This window comes from Diaporthe amygdali (genome assembly GCF_026229845.1).
Source record: "Diaporthe amygdali strain CAA958 chromosome Unknown NODE_11_length_1138210_cov_64_948100, whole genome shotgun sequence".
Classification (NCBI taxonomy): domain Eukaryota; kingdom Fungi; phylum Ascomycota; class Sordariomycetes; order Diaporthales; family Diaporthaceae; genus Diaporthe; species Diaporthe amygdali.
Genome location: NW_026517031.1, coordinates 783,969 through 807,549, shown reverse-complemented (window position 1 = coordinate 807,549; position 23,581 = coordinate 783,969). Strand labels below are relative to the sequence as shown.

Here is a 23,581-nt window from a genome sequence, read left to right as displayed (position 1 = left end):
CTGCACCCGTCTCATTCGCAATATTCGAACCGGCGAGCTGGGCAGCGCAAGCATTCTGATTCCTCGACGCTCCCCTCCTTCTATTCTCGTCTGAGTGGATTGGCCCTGGCCGAAAACTGCGCACCACCTCTTCGTCTTTGCGTCTGCGCCTGCGTCTCCCTCAGCCTCTCCAGTCCACCTCGCATTTACAACTCGAGTCGCCTCCCTCCGCCTCGAGTCAACAACCCCCCAATCTCGAGCAAACATTCTCCAAACTGTTTATTGCCGCGCTCCACGGCAAATGCGCCATACGAACAAGGACCAACCCCTGCGCTCGCGAACCATCTTATCAATCTGATCACAACAAACTTCTTGGGCAGCTGCCACCGTGCTTCTGATCCTGTGACGACAGTCCTGCCCTGGCTGTCAATGCTGCCAACGTCTTGGTGGTGTCACAGCCTCTAGGAGCAACAGCAGCTACCCGGACCCAGCGGCTTGCTGCGCCAATCCACGAGTGCAAACAATCGCCTATGTTCTGCGCGAAGGATACTAGAAAGCAATGCGAAACACCCGAGCAAACAACTCATCCTGATCAGGCCAAAAAGTGTATAGCCTCAACCGTTGCGGCTGCATCGCGCAGGATCCTTGATCCAACCTTTCCTCACCTGTGATATACTAGAGTTGTATTCACGTCAGCGATGGCTCCCGTCTCAATTTCGGCGCGCCGCCCGGCCGCTCTTATTGACTACCTTGCGCCGCGCGAAACGCGGCCTCAGCTGCGAGAACCACCATCCCAAGAAGGCCCGGTCATTTCAGGGCGCTTTCACTCCCTCCCCAGCTTTCCCTCTCGAACGGTCAAGACCGCCCTCGACGCGCCGAGCCGCGTGCTACTTGCCGAACGAGATACTACGACGTCCACGATACCCGGGGCATACCCTGGCATAAACGATGGTCCCGACGCAGGCGAGGTCGTCGGCATCACACTCGGCTCAGTGGGCGGCTTCCTGCTGCTCTTGTGGCTTGTATATACCTGTCTGTCGATAGGCAACCGCCCAGACACAATCAGTTCCTACGGCACCGCGAGTGTTGTCACTCGCAAGTCGCGCCGGCGGCACTCGAAACACCATCACCGGTCGCCATCACGTCGTCGCGAGACAGTCGAGGTCCGCACCAGCCGTGTACCCGTTGCCGAACCGCCACCCGAGAGGATTGTGATGGAGGAGACCATGCGCAGGACTAGCGGCCCCATGCCCGGGCCTCCACCAGCCCCCATGGCCGCGCCCCCGCCGCCGAGGTTCGTGCCTCATGATGACACCGAGGACGAGGTTGTTGTGATCGAGGAGCATAGCCCGCCACCGAGGAGACACAAGTCCAAGAGCCATCGAAGGCGGAGCTCGAGCGCGAGGAGGGAGAGCGGGTTTCGGGAGGTCGACCCGGATCGATTTGCTGGCGGCGACGCGCCGTTGAGAGACGTGAGGAGATCGAGCAGGCACGGGAGGTAATTAAGGTCGGACACAGCACGACTGGAATGTAAATGGGTGGGAGTAATAATAATCTAGGGATGGGACCTGGGATGGGAACGAAGTGATGGAATGGCATTGTTTACGAGATTCTGGGTTGGGATGGGTTACGAAACAATCACGAAATGAACCGATGATACCAGACAGAAAGGCGGTGAGCACGGAAGACGCTTGTACGATTGACAGAGGCAAGGAAGCCGAGCCTAGAATTGAGAGCATGAAGGGGGGATCGCGTTGCTTGTGGATTCGGGGGAATACGGAGGGAGGCTCGCGGACAAGGAAAGCTCACGATGACACTTCCTATGGCGGCTTACCACTGACCTTGATCCTTGCCCTCTGCATACGGAGCGATTGAGTTTCTGATTTGAGTGGTGCCAGACACCGTTACTTATACTCGTGTCTCTGCGCTTTGGAATACCACCTCATGTTTTCTCTGTAGACAGAATTATATATACATATGTCGACGCGAAGGTGTCTCAGATTCCACGCTAGACCTGGGCCTCCTCCGGGTAGCTTGCTTCCATTGAGTCCGTCACAAACAGTTCCCCGTGACAGGTCGTCCGAGGTCCATGAATATGAAATGTGCAAGTTCCCAATCACATCGAATACGAAGTTCAAGCCATCGCCAGCATTGAGCAGGGAAACCTTGTGTGCGTGTAAGACCTTTGCTGGGAAATGAGCTCAATGCTTGGACTCTTTCCCACAGTTATATGCACATGACAAGCTCCCGGTATGTACGTGTAGCATGCCAGTTGAGATCGCGCACAACCAAGGAAAATACGTCGACGTTCGCAAAGAATGTCCTATTCGAACCAGCACACCTGCAAGCACTGTAGCTAGCTAGCTCGAACCCACCCACAGGACAGGGAGGGAGCTTCCGCGGCCTGGTGCAGATCCCGCTGAGATGGCCCGAGAGGCGCTGCATGTCCCACCAGCACGCCCCCTGGCTTTCACATGCTTCGAGCAGAGCTGCAGTGGGCCATGACATCACGCTGGTCAGAGCCCAGCGTGTCCCAGTCCCTCTGAAGCTGCTGCTGCTGGCTGCGGCGGCGATGCGCTCTGCGCTTTGAGGCGTTCCCATGTGACGAAGAAATCGGAAGCAGGTCTCAAGCTCTACCTCCTCCACGATTTGTCGGCATAATTCAATTGCAATTGGCATCTATTCTGCCATTCTACCCAACCTGTTACATTGACCACCAAAACGGTCTTCCACAGCCCCACCACGTTCCTACTCACATCCGAGGCCACTCAGTTCACTGTGTTGCGAGATCATGGAGAATCCGGGTGAGGTCCCATTTCCTCCTGCAGCCACTCTACTCTTGTTTTGTCTGACCCGGAATCATGCGTGCCAGAGCAGGAAATAAGGCATGTGGTGCGCTCCCTATGCCAGGGCACGCCCGACGAGCAGCGGCGGACCATCGACCGGTACTTCACGCCCGACGCCGAGTTCGTGCACCCCTTCTGCATCGCCCCTCGCTTCAACGAGGGTGACCTCGCCCTGCCCGGCCTGCGCCGCCTCAGCTCCCGCGACGCGCTGCGGGGCATATTTCAATGGTATAGGATGTTGTCGCCCAAGATAATCATCGACATTGATACGGCTTGTACGTGGACTCACCCATCCACCCACCCCCTTTACGAATAGCGCTATGCCCACACTGCTAACTGGTGGGTGTACATAGTACATGACAAGGAGAGGGACAAGATGTACCTCGACATGCGCCAGATCTTCTCAATATGGTTCGCGCCCGCCTACCACGCGCGCGTGCGGCTCGTCACAGTCCTCGACCTCGTGCCCTGCGACCTGGGCGCGCACCGCAACGGCGAGCCGCAGGTCATCGCCCGACAGGGGGCTGGCGGCGGCGGCGGCGGCGAGAAGGCATCCCAGTCGGGCTCCGACACAGCCGGGGCCCGCCGCCAGCAGGTCTGGAGGATATCGCGCCAGGAGGACCTGTACCAGGTCAACGAGTTCCTCAAGTTCACGGGGCCGTATTGGTGGTGCGCGTGGCGGCCTTTCTGGTTCTTGTTCCAGCTCGCCGCGACGGCCGTCTCCATGTTCCTCAGCCTGTTCGTCCCGCTATCGCCCTGGGCCTTCCAGCGCGATCCCGCGCCGGGCGGCGTGGAGGGCAGGGTCGAGCAGGTGGAGACGTACCACGACGACGTGAAACCGGACAAGTCGCACTCCAAGGCTGCCTCGCGTGGTGAGCCGGCATCTGAGGAGGAAGTGGGCGGGGGCGGGGGCGCGTCGGCCGGTAGCACGAACGGGAACAGTCAGGCGGCCAACAGTAGTAGTAAGGCACCGTCCACCCCTCCGCGGAAGCCCTGGAAAGGAGGCAAGAAAGACGGCCGTTAGAAGACGCCCTCGCCCAGCCGCGAGCAGCTGCGCCGCTCGCGGTCCGGTCTGGGGCTCACGCCCCCGCGTTGCGGGGCTTGCGTTGTCGACGAGGGCTGACGTGCGTCGTTCGTGACAGGCCGTCCGCTGCCCCCTCTGCCCCTGTACGCTATGGTCTGGAATTGACACTGGAGAAGGGCTTGTTGGGCGATTGGAGAGCGGAACTCATCACTGAGCACATGGATCGCGGAGTTAATGCTTTCTTGTTCTTGTCTATGCCTTGCTTCTTGTACCTAATTCAGCCAAAAATCAGTGCGTCCAACCTCACAGTAGTGCGAATGCCGTGGGCTAGCTTTCTTACCGGGTATCAATATGAACCATCATAAACACATTCCATCAAGTTTCTTGTACATGCTATAATCCCAGCAGAGACTCCCCCTCCCCCTCCCCCAATGGCTATCTTCTTATAAGTGAATTCGCATCCCAAAGCAGAACCCTCTCGTCCCACCCAGCAGAAGCCACCCAGCCGCCCGCCCCAAACAGGCACCAGTCGACGCCCGTCGCAAACTCGGTATGCCGGTTCATCAGCCCCAGCTGAACGCCCAGCCGCACGGGGGCGTTCATGTCCCCCGCGGGGGCTATGGGCCCCATGGTCGACCCGTCGGTCCACACGCGGACCGACATGTCGTAGCTGGCGCTGACGAGGACGTCGGCGGCGTGCGGGCTCCACGCGAGCCGGCGCACCGCGTAGCCGTGGCCCTCGAGCACGGCGACGGGCCCGTTGTACGGCGCCCGCAGGTCGAAGGTCCGGATCGCCCTGTCCACGCCCGCCGTGGCGATCACCCCCGTCGCGCTGTACTTGTTCCAGTCGTGCGTCAGCACCTCGGCCGGCTGGCCTGGCCCCGGGGCCGGCGCCCCTGGCCCTGCGCTGCTGCTGATGCGGGCCGCCGGCGTCTGGTGCACCGGCACGTCGTGCACCAGGTGGTACTTTGCCGAGGGCGGGGTGCGCAGGTCGAAGACGCGGAGGCGCGAGTCCGAGGACACGGCGGAGATGAGGGCGGGGTTGTGCGGTGAGAAGGCCACGCTGTAGGTGCAGCTGCCGATAGGGAGGGTCTTGAGGGACTGCGGGCGGGTTGGGGACCACTGGGGAGGGTTGAAATGTGAGCAAGGCTGACTTGGGAGGGAAGAGTTAAGAGTGAGGGGAGGGAAGGACTAACTATCTTGACGGTGCCGTCCCATGAGCTTGAGACAAATGTGTCTTTTGTCGTCTGATTCCAGAACACTGAGAATGTCTCCCTCTTGTGTTCGTGGTAGTTCATGACCGGGTAGGTGTCGACGCCGAGGTCGAACAGCTTGATGGAGCCATCACCGCAGGCCGCGAGCAGTTGGTTCTCGTTGATCTCGGACCATGCCAGATCGTACAATGCGTCGTTTGTGTCAAAGCTGAGGGCAATTGTCAGCGACTGTGGTCACGATATACAGCATGAAGAAGCAAATGCTTCACTCGAAGAGCCGAGGGGACGCACGTCTTCTCTACCTGTATGCCAGCAGCAGTGAGACCGAGGGCAAACAGTCGGCCATTGCCCACGATGCCAAAGTTGGCGGCTGAGGCTACAGCCACTCGATTGTCGTAGTAGGGAGAGTATTTGACGGCATATGGATTGAAGCCCCTTGTGCGGAACTCAAGCATAGCAGCCATGTTGAGTGAGATGGGTTGTGCCTGCCATGCGACGGGCTCATTGACATCTGACGGAACAACTACTTTGGTGGATGATCAGTTCGGCCGAAAAGCAGGGTGATGTCAACCGAGCCTCGGCTGTTCCGCGCTGTCTCGCGCTGCCTGCCGATCTCGCCCCGACGCTTTGGTTGTGGGGTTTAATGGGACAGGGGACTGATCGCCTGTGATCACGAGCCTCGCAGCGTTGCTAAATAATTGCTAGGTGTGTATAAAAAGTAGTAGGAAAGATCAAACATATCTGGATATAAGAACATATTATACAAGGTCTCAAGCTTTTTTTTTATTTACAATATATGAGACAGGATATTACAAGAGCTTAGTTTAGAGAATAGTGAATTTGTTAATTTGTAAACTTATACCAGATCCCTGCAAAACAGTTTAGCATCAAGACCATGTGCCGTCGTGGTGACTTCGTGAGCTCATCTAATTAAGACTGACATATTACAGGAATGGGACCAATCCAATTCTTACTCGGTCAGTTTCAAAGCTCTGTCATGTCTTGCCGACACTGCTGCCTCCTCTGTTACGCTCTCACAAAAAGTACTCAGGAACGTCAAGTGCAAAGACTACGAGCCAGTGTCCAGGTCAAGATCCAACATCAAGGGATATGGCCCGAAAGAGACGCCAGTTGCTTTTGGAGTTTACTGTCTTGCAAGCTTTGATAGAAGATAGTGCGTCGCCAGATATACAGGGTTCGAGGAACTTGATGATTGCAGGCAGTAAAGACTTATACCGGTGCATCAAAAGTCCAAGTCTGGAAACGGGAAGCTCCTCGCCCCTAAAGTTTCTTGAGCTCTATTGTTGGCGTCATGACAGTTTGCGATTTGTGGTTCCGAGTTGGCTAGCTTAGTGAGGACTGATGTTTTCAGAAAACATGCCAGGAGAAAGTGAACAATCATATGTTGACAGAATCTGTCAACATACGTGCAGAAACTACATGATCGGCCAATTTTCTAATCTTTGAGGCAAACGCTGGTGTTTGGGTGGCTTCAATAGCGTTTTCTAATCAATGCATGCACTGCAGCCCAAGCTGAGCCGCTTGAAATTTCATACGGGCTCTCCTTCTTACAATACATGTTCATTGAGTTCAGCAAAAAGATGCGGGAAGCCGTGACATTGCGAAGTATGAGTCAAAACTAGCGACGTTCGACGCATGTATCTAGCAGTTCGTAGTACAACAGAAACACCCAGCCGGGCCTCCACCCGCAGCCTGCTTCCAGTAACATCCCTTGGCTGAACAAATCACCTCGCCATCATTCGTCGGCGCGGCCGCGCAACCCACCGGACCGTACTGGTATGAACCTCCATTCTGCTGGCAATCGGCATACGCCCCCTGCTCGATTGGGTCCGTGAAGATGCCATGGTAGCCGCCGGCGCACTGGAAGTCGTTCATTAGCAAGAAGATAGGGGGTTGGTTGGAGGTCGAGGACGTACAGAGCAGGTGCAAGAAGCGTCGTTGCCGTTCTGGTCGATGCATCCGGGGAATCGTTTGGCCAGGTCTGGGCCAGAGGAGGTAACAACGCTGGTGGTGAAGCGCTTTGAGGTGTCGGGAACACCGTTGGGGTTGGCGAGGGTGAGGCCAGCGGCCGTGAGGATGGCGAGGGAAAATAGCTGCATTTTGTTCGTGGGAGGATAGTCACAAAAGATTTCAAGATTGAGTCTCTGATTTTTTTCTGGCTCACTGTTTGACTGGGTCCGTTACAGCAGCTCGTTGATGCTTTATATACTCTCGAAATACTCCCTATCGATGCAGAACTACAGGCCGGTGCGATACGCATGAATCCGCGACTTCGCAAATAACTGCCTCTGCTGCCTTCAGGATCCATAGGGTAACATAGCTTCGTGATAGGATTCTTTTGGTCAACTAGCTGGAGCATGGCCCGTGACAGGATCTGCCTGGCAACACGAGATTGTGGAAGCGATCATGCTTGAGGTCTCTGGACATAATTTTGAGATATTTGGGACCAACCCGAGCCAGACATACAAGCGGAGTGATTGATTGCACCGGCCGGAAAGGTTGTATTTGTTACGCAAAACTAGTGTCTAGACCTGAACAAAAGGGCAAAATTCTGAATGATCCATCCTGCGGGATGAAACTCTGGTAGTGATTAATGCCATAAGTTAGCGGTTCACATCGTCACACTTCGTGCTCGCTTGTTTCTCAGCGACATCCGGGCGTGATACAGCGAGGCGTCAGCTCCGGAGACAAAAAAGGTAAGATTTGATCCGGGGCACGGAGTAAGCCTTCTAAGCCTCTAGAACAAACAGCCAAGCTCGTATAAGCTTTATGCGTGATCCTTGTCGCTTGAGATGTGTTTTGCGATCTTGTTGCCTAAATTGTGATTCCTCATGAACATCTGACTCAATATCCGCCGGTATGGCTCAATGTCAAGACTCGTTTCTGCCGGTGACGAATAGACTTGCTCAGGAGGCCTGAGTTACTACGTTCTGGACATAAGGTCTCTGGCTTTTCTATGGATTCCTGAATGAGATTGTCAATTTTCTTCTTCACCTATCTGTAAAAATGGATGAAATAAAATCGTAATAGAAGCTTCTATCTTCTTTGTTTCCTTTACCTTCCCAAATACAGAGTCTCTAAACTATCCCGGCGTCAACACATCCCTCTTTCATGCTCCCTCGTTATGCCGGAAAACATGTCCATTTGAAAGACGCAATTTACCGCCTCTAGTTGAACGGCAACACCACTCCTCCAGTCTCCTCATCAAAAGCCTGCTCTCTGTGTTTCCAAACTAGCAAGACAGTACTTGCAGGGCAGTGGAAGACCGCTGATGTCCGCCGATTACCGTTGATATAATAATGCAAGCAATAATCATATATGTGTAAAGAGCATGTTTAAATATGATTCTGTGTAATTAAAAATCTCAATGTAGCGTGCTAGACTGATCAAGTCAACAAATTGGGGAGGGGGTTCACTTTGCTTGCAAGGGATAGCAGGCCATTTTGCTCCGACGATTGAGTATGCGGTTTGGAAAAGGGGGGGGGGCGCCGCCACTGGGGGCAACGGGAATTAATCGTCGATAGATCTATTTTCACCGAGAAAGTTGCAGTGACGCCAAACACTTATCAGGTAATCTTGGAAAGCGACCAAATAGAATCATATATGCTTGAGAATGGATTGTGCTCGATCCAATGCCTGCAAAATATAGGATATCTTTGCCAGAGGTTAGCGGGCCTAAATAAAGGTTCATTGGTCGACTTACACACCAACGCCGCATCCCTGCGAAACGTTCACTTAGCATCCAGACCACGTGCCGTCGTGGCGACTTCGCGAACCGATTTGACAAAACCACTCACGTCTCATTCAGCACGTACGCCCTTCGTGCGACAATCAAGTCAACGCCCGGCGTATTCTGATGCTTGACGTGCCAATAATCGCCATGCCAGATCTCACCCAGCTCACTCTCCCAAAGTTTTCCTTTCGTCTCAATTCGGATAAAGCACGTCATTATCTGCAGGCCCCGAAACCATCTCGTCGCTCCACAATGAGCCATGGAGTCATTCGTCAAGAGAAAGCGGAAGGCAACCCCTGTGGATGACCAGAAGACAATCTCAGATGCCGACATAGAAGTCGCAGATGACGAGCCCACAGAGGTGAAGCTTGCCATTCTCTCATCTCTTCACCCTGGTTTCTCTCAAGAGGCTCTCCTCGACGTCTTGCTTGAGCATGATGGCTCCGTCGCCTCGGCTTCTTCGTCCCTTTCTGCACCGAGCACCTCCGAATCCTCTATATCCCCGTCGAAGAAGGCTGCAAATTCAGTCGTCTCGCAGACATCTTTGAGACACTTCGCCGCGCCTCGCCCCTCAGATGGAGTCCCCGCGGCCAAGAAGACGAAGCTCTTGTCCCGGAAAGGCGCCACACTTCATCTCTTTGACCCTGGTGATATAGCAGACCACACGCCTTGCTCTATCATTCACAATTTCTTGCCTTCTGATCTCGCAAACGGTCTTCTGACGGAGATGCTCGACGAGTCAAAATCGTTCGAGAAGATCACCTTCAAGCTTTTTGCCAACGTGGTCTCAAGCCCGCACACCTCTTCCTTCTACGTGGATAGCCATGACGAGATGCAGAAGCAGAAGATCGAGGTGGGCTCACCCGTCGCAAGTCCCCTGCATTGTCCCGCTGACCTCAGTCCGCCATAGTATCTCTACAACGGCGCACGCCTCACCGACGTCCGCAAAATCACGCCGTATCTAGACAAAGTCAAGCCTCTAGTCCAGCAAGCCGTGAACAGCGAGATCCAGGAACGGATCAGGACCCGCTGCCCAGACGGCCGCAAACTCAAGTACCAGTCCCCGCACCCGTGGACCCCGAACGCAGCATTTGTCAACTGCTACAACGGGCCCGGCGAATCAGTAGGCTGGCACTCGGACCAGCTGACCTACCTCGGGCCCCGCGCCGTCATCGGGTCGCTCTCGCTCGGCGTGGCGCGTGAGTTCCGTGTGCGGCGGGTGGTGCCCAAGAATGAGGACAGCGACGCGAGGGCGGACGGCGACGCCGAGGGCCAGATCGCGATCCACCTGCCGCACAACTCGCTGCTCGTCATGCACGCCGAGATGCAGGAGGAGTGGAAGCACAGCATCGCGCCCGCGCAGGCCATCGATCCGCACCCGCTGGCCGGCAACAAGCGCATCAACGTCACCTATCGCGACTACAAGGCCAGCCTGCATCCCAGCCGCACGCCCAAGTGCAAGTGCGGCGTCCCAACAGTTCTGCGGGTCGTGCAGAAGAAGAAGGAAAACTGGGGCAGGTACTTCTGGATGTGCCATGCTGGAAACGTGCCCGGCAAGGAGGGCTGTACGTTCTTCCAATGGGCTGAGTTCGACGACGATGGGAATCCCGTTTGGCATGTCAAAGGGGCTGCTGTCTCTCAGGGCCGAGATGATCAAGCGGACGGTTGAAATATGCGGCCTTTTGCGGATGTACCCAGACGCTTGCTCGTTGTCACCGGTAATGTTCACTTGGCTCACACGACAAGGCTGGCAACACGCGTCTGGTCCGCGTCACTCTGGGCTCGATGGATTGCCACGGATATGTGACGCCGTCATTTGATAGCCTCAGGGGCGCTTATATGGACCATATATAGTCGAGAAATGTGAAGCCTCCCCACAAAATGTGAGTTGACGAAACACGAGGCTCATGATGTTGGAAGCTTCCCGTACAATACCATGTCACAAACTCGGTCAAATGCAGCATGCTGCCGGCGACGCAACATGCATCTCATTCATCCACAATTTCTACGTTATCAAGGCATACAAGTTCCCGATACCCAACTCCGACACACATAAAGATGCTCAACCAGTTGCCATCCTCCATGTTCCCAGTCAAGCCCACCAGTTCCCAAATCCCCAGCGGCCGGACCCTTTCCTCCCCTTGACACCCGCCTTGGGAATCCCCCGCTTCGCAGCAAGGCCCTGCTCCTCGACCATACTCATATTCGTCCTGTCCGTGAGGCTGAGCCCGGAGGACCGCCGGATTTTGGCCCAGATCCTCGAGGCCTGGTCAGTGTCTTCGTCATCATGCCGGCCCCGCTCATTCTCATCGGCGCAAGGGGGCAGCGGCGCAGGCCGCGTCGGCATCGGAATCGGCGACACCATCCCGCCATGGCCGCGACCGCGCCGCGATGGGACGCTCGGGTGCGGCCGGCCGAGGTACGTCGTCTTGCGCGGCGTGGGCTTCTTGGTCAGCTTCGTCTGCAGGAGCTCATCGGCGGCGTCCATGCCCTAGTGGGCCGCAATGATGCCCAAGAGGCGATTCGGCGCCGGCGCCGGCGGTGGAGACCAGGGTGATGCGGCGTTGTGCCGGTTTACTGCTGCCGTGTACGTGGTGCGCATCTTGGTCTGGGCCCTGATGACGCCAGTGTTGGCGCTGACGGCGGGTGCGAAGGCTGAATGCTGGTAGGTGAGGCTGACTGTCAGGTACTCGCACTGCGCACTGCCCAGTTGGTCCTCGAGGTCCTCCATCAGGTCGTCCGAGTGCGACCTGATATGGCGTCTGATTCTGGAATGATTGGTTATGCCCAGCTCAACGTTTACGAGAACAAGAATCTTGGACCCGGCTGAGAGACTGGTGGGAGCAGAAAAGTTCTCAACTACCTCCAACACGACACTGTTGGCTGCAGGCTCAATATCGACCTTGATGTCACAAAGACACCCCTGGCCGCTTGTTGCCGTGACCTCGACGGCTACCCAGAAATTATGGTGGCCGTGGTCCACGACTCGAGTGTCAGGAGTGACAGTCACTTCAGGCGCGATGATAGAAGAAGGAATATCCGGCTCCCCATCAGAGAGTTGTTGAAATGGATCGTCTGAGTTACTGCACGGCAGTATGTGCGAAGTTTTCGATCTCTGAATGATGTCACATAAGAGGCCCGGGAACGGACGGTATGGTGGCGAAACACCATTATGAGGACTCAGAAACGCGAATTGGTCTCTGAAGCCAACGGCAGATTTGGCGTGGCCCTTGCCCCTGAGCTTGGGTAATCTGCGAGAAGAGCAGGAGCCCGATGATTGCAAGTGGCCGGAATCGACATTGTAGTATTGATTTGATGGCAATCTTTGCCCTGTGCGGATGATCTGGAGATCAGATGCTGCATAGTCTGCACATTTTGTCAACAGTGCACGTCAGGAAATTACAGAAAAAACGGACCATTTCGTAAATATGCCTCTCGACCTAGCGGCACAGGAGTCTCATCGACGTCGCCCAGGCTGTCGAATACCTGGCTGGTCCTGCTGCCCCTGACTTTGGGCACCGTCAGCTGCCGTTCTCCCTCAGCGGAATCAGTGGCGCTCCCGCGGCTCCCATTTGTCGCCTGGCTGCATTTTCTGCAAACTCGATCATCAGGATCATCCCCGCAAGTGCTGTCCGAGCGCTTGACTATACGCAATGGCAGGATCCGCTTCAGTTGTGGCGGTGTGACGGACTGTTGCGCATCGTGAAGCCCCAGTTGAGTCGAGTCTGGCGCGTGGGGTTCCATACTGGTGATGGAGCCTCGATGTCCAACTTGTCGGTATCGGCCCCACGTGGCACTTGGGCGAGAGGTCGAGCTCTGTGTAGAGTGAGAGACTCGAGGTCTGGCCAAGAGTCTATATGCGTGAAGACAGGCGCCGTTCTGCGATCTTGTCGCGCGGATGACCGTCCTCGACGTGGCACCGGCTGAAGAGGTGGCAGCAGCTTGAGGAGGAGGAGAGCGACAAAAGCCACAAGAGCAAGTGGAACAGTAATGAAAAGCACAATTATACCAATGTGATCACTCATAGTCGAAAGGGATGCAGCTGTCTGGGTAAATTGGCACGGTAATCCGATGCGTGGGTAAAAGCGATCATTGGGTATCAATTCTAAGCATCGCTGATCGTTTATCAAGGACAGGGAACCTCCGGAGTGTTTTGTTGACCCCTCTACATTTTGTGATGCGCACTTTCCTCGTGGTCGTCAACTCTCTCGCTCAAAGATTGACGGAAGGAACAGCTAGGGGGTCAGCCCTGGCTGATTCGCCCAAGGTTTTGTAGAGGTTATCCTTCACCGTCTCGACTTCGGTTTCTTCCATGCTGAGGAATCGAATCTGCTGAGGTGTTAGTCGGAGGAGTAACGGTGTCAATTCGAAAGGATGGTGTCTCACAGTGTCATCACCGCCGACGTCTCCGTACAGCACAGGCTCCGACAACGAGGCCTGAATGTTCCTTTGCACCCTCTCCTCCCACACACCCTCCCAGTTCCACTCGCCCGGCTTCCTGACCGCCGGATCGCCTTCCGGGGCGGTGGTGTGGCCGCGGTATGCGCCCCAAGCATGCCAAGCACCAGGGTTTCCGGCTGCTTCGAGCGGAACCGAGTCCAGCACTGCCTCATCGTCAAAGGTGCTGCGGATATAGCTCAAGACTTCCGAGGTTGAAATGTCCCGCTTGTGCACATCCATGAACGACTGCTTGCTGCCGGTGCTGCCGCCAGTCCCAGCATTGCCTCCAGCGCCCCCGCCTGCGCTCGGCGGCGTCGCGGCAATCTTGGAATTGGGCGTGCTCGAGTTGCTGTCACCACCGCCAGCAAGAGCCCTTGAGGACCTAGGGGTTTGTGGAGGATATTGTCCCGGTGCTGGCCGGCCCCTGCTGCCGCGGCCGAACCAGTCTGGGAACCCGTGGCGCAGGCTGAATCCGCCGGGCGGAAGACGCTCCTCGTCTGTTGCACTCACAGTGCCGCCCTCTTGGATGTCGGTCGTGTACATGTAGGTCGTGAGGGGTGTGATCAAAGGGTGGAACATGTCTGTCGAAAAGGTCACGAGCGGCGGTAGTGCAGGATATGTATCCGGGAAGGAGATGTAGAAGCGGAGGATGGCAGTGGCATAGGGTCCTAGGTAGCTGTCAGCAGGGCTTTGGTCCATTCGAGTTGGTCCGTAGATTGTCTGCGTTACCTTTGCGCACAAATATGACGCCTGACCACAGGGAAGGATCACCTGGCGTCAAACTGACGAACACACCCTGGGGGCATGACTGCTTGAGTCCGGCACTGGAGGTAGAGAGCCAGGTCAGCTATCACATGTCGAGGCTCGAAGATGGGACGGAAAGTTTCACGCACAACTCTGCAAGAAGATTCTGCCGCCGTAAAGACGGCAACGTTGCCATCTTCAACGACGCCATTTTGGTGGTCTGTCATATCATGAGCATAAAGATGATGTGTGCTGAAACGGGTGTTCTGTACGGCACGCGGTCAACAGGCGTTATGTAAGGCGTACCCAACTTATTTGCTGAGAGGGTTATTCTAGGGTTATGATCCACTCCCACCCCCGGAATGCTGTTCAAGCAAGGCCTCTCTATACCAACAAGTGAACTACGACCTTCAACCGCAACATTGGTGTTCCAACTTCATCATGATCAATATAAAAAATTCTTAGATGAATGGCAACGACTCTGGCTCATTCAGATGCCAGTTCTCAAATCATCTTCCATATTCTTCAATGATATCTAATCGTCTCTTCTTCACCCTGCGGGTTTCCTTCCTTTGACACTCATTACACACCCGCCATTAAACAATTGTGATATGCCAAATATCTGCATCTTCAGGAAACCACAAATGATCGCTCTCATCGCCCCATTCAGCCCAGTCGTCAGGTTTAGTCATGGATAGATATTGGAGTGGATCGCCCTGTTCAGATCTGAAGATACCGACTCGCCTCATCGTGACTTGTCCGGCACATTTGCTGCAAGAAGGCATCTTTTCCTTGTCATCCTCCAGGCTTGGAGTCAGTACCAACCCCTTTAGAAACGGCTTGTCACCAACAACATCTTCTCGCAACGGAAGACAAAAGAACTTTTCACCTTCAAAGTCTTCCACATCGGGAGTGAATCTGCCGAAGTATCGATAACCGTCGTGGCGCACAGGTTTTCGCCGCAATTTGATGAGATGCCCATTGAGATGCAGGCAAGCATGTCTCAGCTCCCCTGTTGTGTCGTCGCTCGCAGGCTCAATGCCAACATCCAGAACCTCGGTATACTCGCCGTACATACTATATCCACCTTGCGTTTTGGTGGAGGGGGCGTCTAGGGAAGCCCAGCTCCACGAAGGTGCTCGATATACTTCTGGCCGGATGGCGGGTAAACGCTCGTCCATGTACTCGGATGTGGCCGTCCAGAGAAGATCATTGATGAGATTTCGCCTCCACAAGCCAGCAAGGTACTCATCGTCAATGGCCTTCGCGAAGTCCTTGGCCACTCCGGATATGGCAACAAGCTTGTCGCTTGGGTTAGTGAGCGCGCATCTGGCGTACGACTCCAATATATCATTCCACACCTGATATGCGTCTTCATACTGTCGGTTGACCCAGGGCTCATCGTCGTTAGCCATGCGGTTTGCCCACGAGTCAAGGGCATTGGCCTGCTTTACAGCCCTTTCGAATGCTTTGATAGGGACAACATCGGCGGCCGTGACTTCCTTGATGTCACTTATGAACTCCAGTGGCACTCCTTTGGGAAATGACTCGCAAGCATGCTGTTCTCGGCATTCCCAGAAGAGCTGACCTTCGCAGAAATACAGGCTTCTAGGGGCCAAGATTCGTTCTTGGACAACCCACGCTCGTTGGCTCAGTGGCGCTTGTTTGACGTGGCTCTCCCATATATCAGACTTTATCAATAAACACTCCATGAGTCCGTCTGTCTCTGTGTTGATCTTGATCGGGCATGGCCCCATCATGTCCGGGTCCCGGTTCCTGAAGAGGCCCCCATGAGCATCTGGGGATGCCATGGCGCCAATAGTGAGGAACGCGTTCCGGTACACCTGGTTCATCGTCGGAGCTTCATTGCGCCAATCTTCGATGGAGCCCTGAGTGATACACAAGGAGTCAATCCAAATGTAACGGAAACCTAATCGATGGGCCACAGATATTGCGTCCTGGAAGTTCGGCGCCAAATATGAGACGGGCACGCCTTTCTCAAACTCCCCTTTGTTCTCCTCTCTCATCACCAAAAAGGGCTTCCGACCCCAGCAATGGCTGAGGGCCAGGTAAGAGTGTTCGAGCCCTCGAGGCAGGGAGGATGATTTTACAATTCGCACGCGTCCAATTTCGTATTCTATAACATCGACTAGCCTTGTTGGCAGCCATAGCGGTTGCTGCAATTCCCTGCAGCTGTCATGCTTGGAGCAGTTGTCAATCCACATTGACACCGTCTCCCAGCAAGACGGATGGTTGGTACGATCCGCCAGCCTTGGAGCATCTTGCGCTGGAAATACTGTCTGAAGCTGTCAGTCACAGTAAAGTATCTGGTATTCTAGAGTTTTTTCTGCAACTTTACCTACAGAAGGGATTCAGTATAGCAAATTTCCCAGCGTAGTCCATGAACGCTCCACCAACATCATTGTACTCCTCACAATTCCACAAGTCTTCCCCGTGCTTGAAAGAGAAAGTCGCCAGGATCGGCTCCTGCCTGCCGTCTTCCCCGTAACTGACTTTCCCCAACGAGACCTCGTAGTCGATTCCCTCAAAGTCAGGACGACTAGCTACTCCCTTCTGCTCTTCATTGAGGCTGTCCCACACCTGGTAGCAGAGATAACATCTGCTGTCAAAGACAGCTTTCCCAAAGGTCTCGTGATTGTGGTGGAAGACTGTGTTTTTGCCGAGGACTAGGACTTTCGATGACATGGACTGGCACTGCTCGCAGAGGCCCATCGCTTTCCAAATTCGTGTTGGCAATATGCGGCATGGTGACGCGAACAATCTACAGGACAACACGCAGGTGAGGAGATACGCAGGAAGGTGAAGCTATCCTCATCCTTGACCTGTTTCGCGCTGTGCCACAGGGTTACATCCGCCCAACCGCTGAGCAGATCCACCTGGGCGCCTACGTGCGGGACGCCCAAACAGGCCGCAAGTCCGGCCTCCATGAGGAAATCATGAACTCGCGAGCTCGACATGATCAGCTGAGTCAATGTTGTAAACCAGAACTCTGATGTCTCGACAGCTTTGTTCCGCTTCGCTCCGAAATTGCGGGTGCGAATTTCGACTGAGGCATGGGATGACACTGTTCGAAGCCAGGCGTGATTCCCCGGCTCATTCGGTGAGGACATCATAAGTTTAGACGCGATTGCTACGAGGTAGTCCACTTTTCAGGGAATCTTCTTCAGTGCGACTCTGGTGTAAAATGGAGCTGACTGGCGCAATACGTTTGTGGAAGAAGTAAGTCCCATGCCCGTGACCTTCTTCAACAGCGCTTCTCGGGAACATTCACTGTGTGTAAGTGTGTTTCTGAATGTTTTGATATAATATCACAGCCTGAGGGCTTCTCAGATTCAATCGCTGTGAGTCCCCGTCACACGGTCTGCCAAACACCCTTGCCATCGCGGATATCAATATCAGAAGAGCCCTTCTTAAAGCACCCGTGAATCTATATATCGCGTCATTCTATATTGACTCTCGTTTCAACAAGACTCAACCTGAGTGCAGTATCCAAGACTCGATAACCCTCGTTCTTACTATACACATCGTGGCCGGTAAGAAGCCGCACACTGGGGAGAGAACGAGCGCCCGGAAATGACCCTGTTGAGACTGGGATCGGCGCATGAAAACCCACTCATTTCTCACCGAGTCTGTTCTCAACCTTATCCTTCTCCTGAGCCCGAATTTCAGCCATTTCTTCCTGCGTCGCATTATAATTAGCGCTGACTTGGTTCATGGGGTTTTCAGGCGCATTCTTCCACAACTTGATCAACTCCTTTTGGTAAGCGCCCCGATACTTCTTCTTCTCCTTCAAGACTCCTTCAGCTTCCCAGTCTTTCTCGAGGGCCTCCAACCAAGCTGCTCTGGCTGCTGCGACTCGTCTTTCAGGATGACGATCGATCTTGGCCTTATTATCATCGGTCGTGATATCAAGCGCGTCCAGGGCATTGTCAATGCCAGTTGCGTTCAAGGCACTCAGCGGGGCATCAGAGTCAAGCTGTGACAGGTCAAGCCCCCTGTTGGTCTTCTTCTGAGCAGATTTGGCATTCTTGGGCGCCGATCTGCCAGGAAGGCTCTTCTCCTCCTCAGCGAGCAGCGCATCTCTCTCGGCCTTCTTTCGCGCGGCCTCCGCCTTCTTGGCCTCCGCCTCCTCCCTGATCACATTGGCGGCACGTCAGCAACCCGTTGCAACATCGGTGACTGTGGGCTGTGATGGCGGCATGACATGATATGAAAACGGGTGGAGGTGGGAGGGGGCCCGGTTGTGTCCCCTTCGTGGTCAGGTGGAGGTGGAAAGAGCCGGACCCGAAAGGGCAGTCGGATGTGACACGTCTCATCGCAGAACGAGAGCAACTAACAGCTTACTGTTGCGCAGAATCGAATCCACGAGGAATGATTCGGGTGGATGGAACGGGCCGGGCACCGTATTGGGTGGTGCAATAGAAAGGGCAGTGTGTTGGCAACTCACTTTTTGGCGCTGGCCTTCTTCGAGCCCTTGGACCATTCCGCGTCCTCTACTGCAGCTTTCTTAGAATCCTCGGCCGCCTTCTTGTTGGCCGCAGCGTCAGCTTTTCGGGCCTGCCCGGCAGCCTTCTTGCTGTTCTCCCCAGCGCCGCCGCCCTTCTTAGCCATATTGTCGTGTGTGGTGGTTGGTTTGTTGCGGGTCTCGGTGATGGGTTGGGTCGGTATGCTTATACAGCCCCGTCCGGATGAGTGGGATCTGCGGCCTTTCGTCTGAATAGGACTCGTGCGTCTCTGCCGTGCCACCGGCTGGCGTCGGCAATGTTGCTCAGAATAGGTGGGTTGCAGTGCGCAGACACATATGGCGTTGGGTTGGAAGAGTTTAGATGAGTGAGGCTTCAAACCATGCACGAGCAGTGCCTTGTCGACGTCAGCGGGGTCATTTTCTCACGCGTCGCTCCGATATCCGGGGAGAGCTGTTTGGGGGCTCCCGACTCTGCGGCTCCATCAAGGAGGAGGGGGGTCACGACTGGCCACCATTGGAGGGTTAGGGCTCATTTGCGGTGAGCGCTTTCACGCAGATATATCGCGGTCTGCTAGAGTTGCATCTGCATATGTGCTACGACAGCGCTATGTTCCGGGCATGCTTGTTGGTTTGTATGAAGCTTGCCTCGTCCTTCACCTCCCCAGACTTGGTCGATTAGCGTAACACATGTGGCCATCTGATACCACTTCGCCATCGCTGCACACAACTCAACACGGCGGTGAGGCTGCTAGCTCCTGATGAGTTGGTCCTTGAGAACAATAAACTTTCCAGGAGAGCCGAAACGAAGCGTTGGACTCGGCATGATGTTGGAGGGCGAACACCTAATTCGTCGACACCTCGCAGCCGCTCTGATGTACTGTACTCGTACCGCTAGGTACAACATGTCGGCTACGTGAGCTGCATCCTGCCGGCTGTCAGTAGTATGGAAATCCTGTGGTATACGCAGAGTCTCGACCTTGGTCGGTCAGGGTTGCGATCTCTTCAAAGTGCACGATTCTGTGAACGGCCTGGGTACTTTGATATCGAGATTTGCCCCAATGCAGGATGTTGTGGTAAGCAGCGTATCCATATCTGATGCGATGGCTTGGTCGATGGGTTGGGTGACATGGGATGCTGAGGGGCAATCCCGGTGGTGTCGTCTGGAAATGAGACCTCGTTGAAGTCGCTCCGTAACAGGGCTGAAAGGTAGATAGATTGATTCAAGCCGTTCGGAAACGGCTGGCGAGATGGGGACACGATCTGGGCCCACAAGTGCTGATGCGACCTGGCGCGATGGCCCGCTCCCATCGTCACCCGTAGTAGCAGGGGTTCCTGATCCCGGCAAGTAGACAACACTTCCTTCGATGTCAACCTAGGTAGTCGGTGTGTTTTACTATTGCATGGGAAAACATGATGGTAGCATCTGATCAGGATTGCCCCAGGTGTTTCCGGGGATCATTGTCCGAAAGGGCATCACAGCATATGGCAAATGGTGGCGCTCCATGGATGGGTTACCAAAATAGCCCAGCCAGTACCATGTTGCCCCGTATAGGAATCCTCCATGGCCTCGTTGTGGTACCTCGAAGCCGGTGAGTGATACTTTCGGCCTTGTGACAGCGGGAGGTAGCCCTCTTACACGTGTAGACCAGCTGAGATGCGGTCGACGAATGAGCACGGATATTTCAACTCAAGACCCGTACTTAGCAGCCAGGTTGAGAATCCTGGCACTTCCCTGGTCCAGTCCATTAACACTAGGTCTATGGCAATTTATGGGCAGCGGCGCAACAGGCTTCAAACCCTATTCGACGTCGATATGCGGCGCTTGTCAACCAAGGTGGATTTCTCGTGCGTACCTGACTCCGTGAATGCCTAACGTAGCAATTGAGTGAGGCTTAGAATCGACCGCATTTTCCTTTTCAACAATGAAGACACTGTGTGCATATCAACTCAGGATACGAAACGGCGACTCGCGGGGCCAATTATGTGACGTCGCGGCGGTGTGTAAGACTACATTGTGCCACGAGGTCGATGCTAGGGCGGCGGACACTCTCATGGCCAACCTGTTCCAGTGTCAGGCTCACAAGCACCAGCTTTTGCAGTGTGATGACGGAAGCTGGCCTGTCGGTAGCCTCCTTGTGAAGTCGAGTCCTCGTTGATGCTCGAGCATCCCGAGCTTTGTGAATGCGATTCCGTGACATATTGAAGCCCATGGACTACGTATAGCCATCGGATAATTGGCGTAGATCAGTGACGGGGAAAATGCAGAAAACTCATTTGCACGAGTCTTGGTCTTTTGATGATCATCCGAGGGCCAAGATGTAAGTGATGCGACTTCTAACTGGATCTATTCACTCCAACGTATGGGCGTCTGATGAATGCTCAGGCTGTAAGCTGTAGCCTTGCATCTCAAGACCGGTCAGGATCGTCGAATGGTCTACCTGTTGTTCAGCAGAGAGCGCAGCAATCTCGCCACGCAGGGTAAGCAGGTGATCGCAATAAATGATCGAAGCAGCATTTCTGACCGGTGAGCCAGCATTCGCCCAACTATCATGATCAGCAAGACGGTAATGGAATGACGTGGAATCTTTCCACGCAGGCTGGCTTGCCTTGTTTTTGTGCTCCCCTGCTCCGGGCCACTTGGAAGATGACAGGCCGAGAACTTTCTCGACAAGAAGTTGGATATCACGAACACTCCAGGCTTTGTGCATGGCTGGCCGGTCAGCGTGCTTCCCACACTCATGAGGTTTGAGGACTTAATCGATCCATGGGTCAAAGATGCGCACTTGATGGCAGTGGATAGACCCCTTTCTTCTTTGTCGCCATGCCTGGCATTACGAGGATGAGATCAATGTCTTATCGAGGTCGCTGTTGGCCCCCGACTCGAATTTCCTCGAGCTTAGCCGGCCACCCCGATTATAGACCATTAAGAGCTCGCCAAATTGGCCTGACGGTATTCTTCGGAGAAGCCGCTGGCAGTTCCAAACCCACTGACCATGGTCACAAGCGTCCTAGCCAATAAAAGCTGGCCTATTAAGATGCAGTGCAGTATTAAGTCGCACAGGTTGTGGATTTCGAGGAGCCGGGCTTCAGCTTCCTAGAATTTGGTAACGACAGTCGGTGTCTGATTGTAGCACAAGCGTAAAGGAGGTCCTGTACAACCCGCAATTTATTACCCGGGTCTGACCAGACCTCAAGAACCCGGTGAGACAGACAAATCGGACTGGGTCAAATCGCGGGCGGGACGGCCGTGGGCAGAGACACATAGAACCTCGTGACCCAATTCCGGTGACCCACGCCAAGACGATGACAGCAGAGCGAATATGCGAGCTCCTTCGTCGAGGTGACGTTGCCATAGACTTGTTGTTCTCGGCTCATAGCAGGAGAGCCCCATAGGTCGTTCCAGCAGCAGCAGCGCGACACATTTCCGCGATCTGCGGGTTTTTGATCAAATCTTTCGACGCTCTCACAGGCTATGGCTTGAAGGACCAAAGAAAAATTGTCAACGGCTGGTTACGATAGGTCGACGGTGTTCTCCGGATGAGCGCCGTGGATCATATGCATATGGGCAAGGCAAAGTGCATTCCGAGACGGGAAGCTTTTTGAGAATCGTTATAATGCAGGCGGCTGGGATAGGGTACAGCAATGTGCGATAGAGAATGACAATGGCTTGTACACCTGTAGTTCGCATGAGAATGGCCCAACTGACACGTCGTTTTCGGAAGAGAGCTGCGGCGATCCGGGATTGCCATTTCCAAACCACCGGGCGACATGAACAATGAGATATTCAGATAGCCGCGAGATGCGTGGTGTGGCACGACATTAAGGTCCGACCTGGGGGCCCTCGTAGGACAAGATTCGCCATGACATGTAGTTATTGGCAAGATTTGCGGTTCGATTGAGTGGCAGATCCTCAAGACGGCCCATGGCTTGATGCAGTTCGGTCCAATCCTTTCATTTGGGTACAGTACCCGCGATGGCCTCAAGTTTGGCCGCCTGGCCGACTGGCCGACTAGAAGGATGGATGCACGACCCTGACACTGAATGGTCTGGTGAAGATGCGCCCTCGTATGACATTGAGTGTGTCTTGGTAGGCTGGCGACATGCGAGACCGCGACCGAGCCGAACGGAGGATGGCAAGCTCCGCAGGACCGCAGGAATCCGCAGGAGGCCGCCTGTGAAGAAGCAAACTGGTACGTGCCGTCCTGTTGTTTGGCGATGGGGCGGGTTGCTTTTGTTGACGGTGGTGGTGTGAAGGTTGATGGGCAGGTGAGTGTGGTGAGGTGGGGTGCGAGGAGGGGGCAGACGCACGGAGTTGTGATGATTGGCAATATGTGCCTGGACCCCTGAGACCGGTCAAGTTGATTTTCTGGTTCTTGGAAGACGGTGAGCGAGCCGTGCATGGAGTCTACGGGAAAGCACGAAGGGTACCTGATGAGGACATGTGCAGCAGTTGCATGTGCGAGTAATTCTGTCAATCTGCACGCGCCGGAGAAGATGCAGCCACTGCTGCTGCTGCTGATGATGATGAGGAGGCACAAAGACAAGCCCCATCTTTTCTAGATGCAGGAGAAGGTTGTGCCTGCCTGCCTGCCTGCCTGCCTGCCTGCCTGGAGGTCCTTTCATCATCACTCGATGACGATTGTGGGTTTGCTCTTTCCTGCAAACTGCAGATTGTATGTATACTGTCGACCTGTAAGTACAGTCGTGGACGCGCCACGCGTGCCGGATCTGATCGTATGAGTATGAACACACACAGTAAGACAAGGCTGGCAGCTGGCACGGCACGTACGGATTGGGATGCCACGTTTCTGGAGTCGCATTCGGCTCTGCTCTTGCCACTTCGGCCCCTCCATGGCAGTTCGGCTTGGGGGCCCCCAAGATCGAATTGGAACATGGCTAACTGTGTGGTGAAACGCGATCCTGGGCCTCGGAACGGCTCCCCGATACCGGCAGTCCTGAACGGACGGTCCATCCCAGTGCAGCACATTATTTTTGGTGTTCGTGTCGTGCCACCTGGTCGCCGCAATGCGTAGTAGTACTATGACAAGCTCAGCCGGCAGCCATCCCCGGCGGCGCAGAGGTAATTACTCCGTG

General features: G+C 54.8%; 8 protein-coding genes across 8 annotated transcripts; 3 read left to right on the top strand and 5 right to left on the bottom strand.

Annotated features, from left to right (window-relative positions):
- Positions 1-677: 677 nt before the first annotated feature.
- On the top strand, positions 678-1,481 carry J7T55_014527 (uncharacterized protein; the record flags this gene model as incomplete). Its single annotated transcript, XM_053142532.1, has 1 exon — positions 678-1,481. The coding sequence occupies one exon, from the start codon at positions 678-680 to the stop codon at positions 1,479-1,481; it is 804 nt and encodes a 267-aa protein (XP_052994714.1).
- Positions 1,482-2,770: 1,289 nt separating this feature from the next.
- On the top strand, positions 2,771-3,849 carry J7T55_014526 (uncharacterized protein; the record flags this gene model as incomplete). Its single annotated transcript, XM_053142531.1, has 3 exons — positions 2,771-2,783; positions 2,852-3,100; positions 3,179-3,849. 3 exons carry the CDS (start codon positions 2,771-2,773, stop codon positions 3,847-3,849), a joined length of 933 nt encoding a protein of 310 aa, XP_052994713.1.
- Positions 3,850-4,284: 435 nt separating this feature from the next.
- J7T55_014525 (peroxisomal targeting signal 2 receptor) lies at positions 4,285-5,527 on the bottom strand (the record flags this gene model as incomplete). The annotated part of the gene is made up of 3 exons (XM_053142530.1): positions 4,285-4,971; positions 5,046-5,271; positions 5,355-5,527. The coding sequence occupies 3 exons, from the start codon at positions 5,525-5,527 to the stop codon at positions 4,285-4,287; spliced, it is 1,086 nt and encodes a 361-aa protein (XP_052994712.1).
- A 1,198-nt stretch (positions 5,528-6,725) lies between these two features.
- Positions 6,726-7,183, bottom strand: J7T55_014524 (uncharacterized protein; the record flags this gene model as incomplete). Its single annotated transcript, XM_053142529.1, has 2 exons — positions 6,726-6,944; positions 7,001-7,183. 2 exons carry the CDS (start codon positions 7,181-7,183, stop codon positions 6,726-6,728), a joined length of 402 nt encoding a protein of 133 aa, XP_052994711.1.
- Positions 7,184-9,076: 1,893 nt separating this feature from the next.
- Positions 9,077-10,486, top strand: J7T55_014523 (GRF zinc finger; the record flags this gene model as incomplete). The annotated part of the gene is made up of 2 exons (XM_053142528.1): positions 9,077-9,670; positions 9,728-10,486. The coding sequence occupies 2 exons, from the start codon at positions 9,077-9,079 to the stop codon at positions 10,484-10,486; spliced, it is 1,353 nt and encodes a 450-aa protein (XP_052994710.1).
- A 423-nt stretch (positions 10,487-10,909) lies between these two features.
- J7T55_014522 (uncharacterized protein) lies at positions 10,910-12,561 on the bottom strand (the record flags this gene model as incomplete). Its single annotated transcript, XM_053142527.1, has 3 exons — positions 10,910-11,308; positions 11,396-12,183; positions 12,234-12,561. The coding sequence occupies 3 exons, from the start codon at positions 12,559-12,561 to the stop codon at positions 10,910-10,912; spliced, it is 1,515 nt and encodes a 504-aa protein (XP_052994709.1).
- A 468-nt stretch (positions 12,562-13,029) lies between these two features.
- Positions 13,030-14,197, bottom strand: J7T55_014521 (ubiquitin-conjugating enzyme; the record flags this gene model as incomplete). The annotated part of the gene is made up of 4 exons (XM_053142525.1): positions 13,030-13,146; positions 13,204-13,925; positions 13,987-14,081; positions 14,151-14,197. 4 exons carry the CDS (start codon positions 14,195-14,197, stop codon positions 13,030-13,032), a joined length of 981 nt encoding a protein of 326 aa, XP_052994708.1.
- Positions 14,198-14,597: 400 nt separating this feature from the next.
- J7T55_014520 (uncharacterized protein) lies at positions 14,598-18,633 on the bottom strand (the record flags this gene model as incomplete). Its single annotated transcript, XM_053142524.1, has 5 exons — positions 14,598-16,297; positions 16,365-16,736; positions 16,814-17,167; positions 17,647-18,155; positions 18,470-18,633. The coding sequence occupies 5 exons, from the start codon at positions 18,631-18,633 to the stop codon at positions 14,598-14,600; spliced, it is 3,099 nt and encodes a 1,032-aa protein (XP_052994707.1).
- Positions 18,634-23,581: the final 4,948 nt, after the last annotated feature.